At 45.6% G+C, this 1,372-nt stretch overlaps 1 protein-coding gene across 1 annotated transcript; it reads right to left on the reverse strand.

Moving 5' to 3' along the window:
* Positions 1-557: 557 nt before the first annotated feature.
* Positions 558-995, reverse strand: LOC145565089 (uncharacterized). The gene has a single exon (XM_081625189.1). The coding sequence runs from the start codon at positions 993-995 to the stop codon at positions 558-560; it is 438 nt and encodes a 145-aa protein (XP_081481315.1).
* Positions 996-1,372: the final 377 nt, after the last annotated feature.

Consider the following 1,372-nt stretch of genomic DNA (forward strand, 5'->3'; position numbering starts at 1 on the left):
GGACTAAGAGAACCTTAGTGTTGCCCGCGCAGCTCATCCTTCTTCGTTTTTACTGCCCTTTCCTGCTCAAGTTGAACGTGTCAGGCCTCCCCCTCAAGCGTCCCCGAGGTGGTTCCCTGTTTTACTTTGAGCAGGTAAGGTGAGATTTTAGGGAGGGATGTTCTTTTGCCGTTTAACGTTGTTTTGCTGCTCCATGATAAGGTGCTTTCTGTCTTCAGCACTTGCATGCTTTCTTTCTTCTTTTTTTTCTGCATGTTAGTGTATGACGGTAAAGCATGATATATTTAAATAAGTTTATGCAATATACTCCTCATGTAGAGGCTCGTATTTCATTGAATTAAAATGGCTTAAATGCCTTAATTGACATAACATGAACTAAAAAGAGTTCTTGCAAAATTGAAACAATTATCCCCCGTTCTACTTAATTTCTTGCCTTTTTAAGCAAAATATTTCTTTAACACATTAGCATTGAAACTATTCCTTAAGACCTGACCTTCTTGATCTGCGAGGAGGAATGCACCAGGTCCTACCTGCTCATGAATGATGAAGGGGCCTTCCTAATTGGCTGACAGCTTTCCATGCTGGTTTCCTCTTCCCACTGCTATTGTCCTTCTGAGGACCAAGTCTCCAGGCAGGAGCTCCCGGTGCTTGACTCTTTTGTTGAAAGCTTTGGAAATCCTGCTCTTCTGGGCTGCCACCTTGAGAGCTGCTTTTAGCCTTACTTCCGGCAGGAAGTCTAGCTCTTCCAGCATGCGCTTTTCATTTCCTTGTGGCTCATAGTGTTGTATCCTCAAGCTGGGAATTTGTACTTCCACTGGGACAACTTTCTTAGTGGTTCTGTTTGCCCATAACACCTCTAGGACTAGGTCAGCCCATAGGCCTTTGTGCTCCTCCAGCTTCCTCTGCAGGGCTGTTAAGATTAGCTTGTTTGCTACTTCAGCTTGGCCATTACTCTGCGGGTGAAAGACTGAGGCAGTTGCGTACTTGGTGCCCATGTCCTCCAGGTAATCCTTGATGGTGTCGCAGTCGAATTGGCACCCGTGGTCAAAGACTATGCAGTGCGGCACCCCGAACCTTGTGATGATGTTTTTCCATATGAACGTCCTCACTTGCCTTTATGTACTTAGTGGGCTCGGCCTCTATCTACTTGGCAAAATAGTCTACTGCCACTATGAGGTACTTCCTAACCGCTGACCCAGTGGTGAAGAGTCCCAATATGTCCATTCCCCACTAAGAAAACGGTATCGGGCTGAGGATTGGGGTCAGATCATTTGCTGGCTGGTTTATGACTAGGGAATATTTTTGACACTTGTCACACTTTTTAACATATTCCAGTTCGTCTTGCGTCAGAGTTGGCCAGTATGCACCCCTT

This window comes from Chenopodium album, chromosome 10 (genome assembly GCF_948465745.1).
Source record: "Chenopodium album chromosome 10, dcCheAlbu1.1, whole genome shotgun sequence".
Taxonomy (NCBI): Eukaryota; Viridiplantae; Streptophyta; class Magnoliopsida; order Caryophyllales; family Amaranthaceae; genus Chenopodium; species Chenopodium album.

Bases quoted from the DNA above. Each gene is read 5' to 3' on its own strand.
- LOC145565089 (XM_081625189.1), bottom strand. From the start codon at position 995: ATGGGCACCAAGTACGCAACTGCCTCAGTCTTTCACCCGCAGAGTAAT.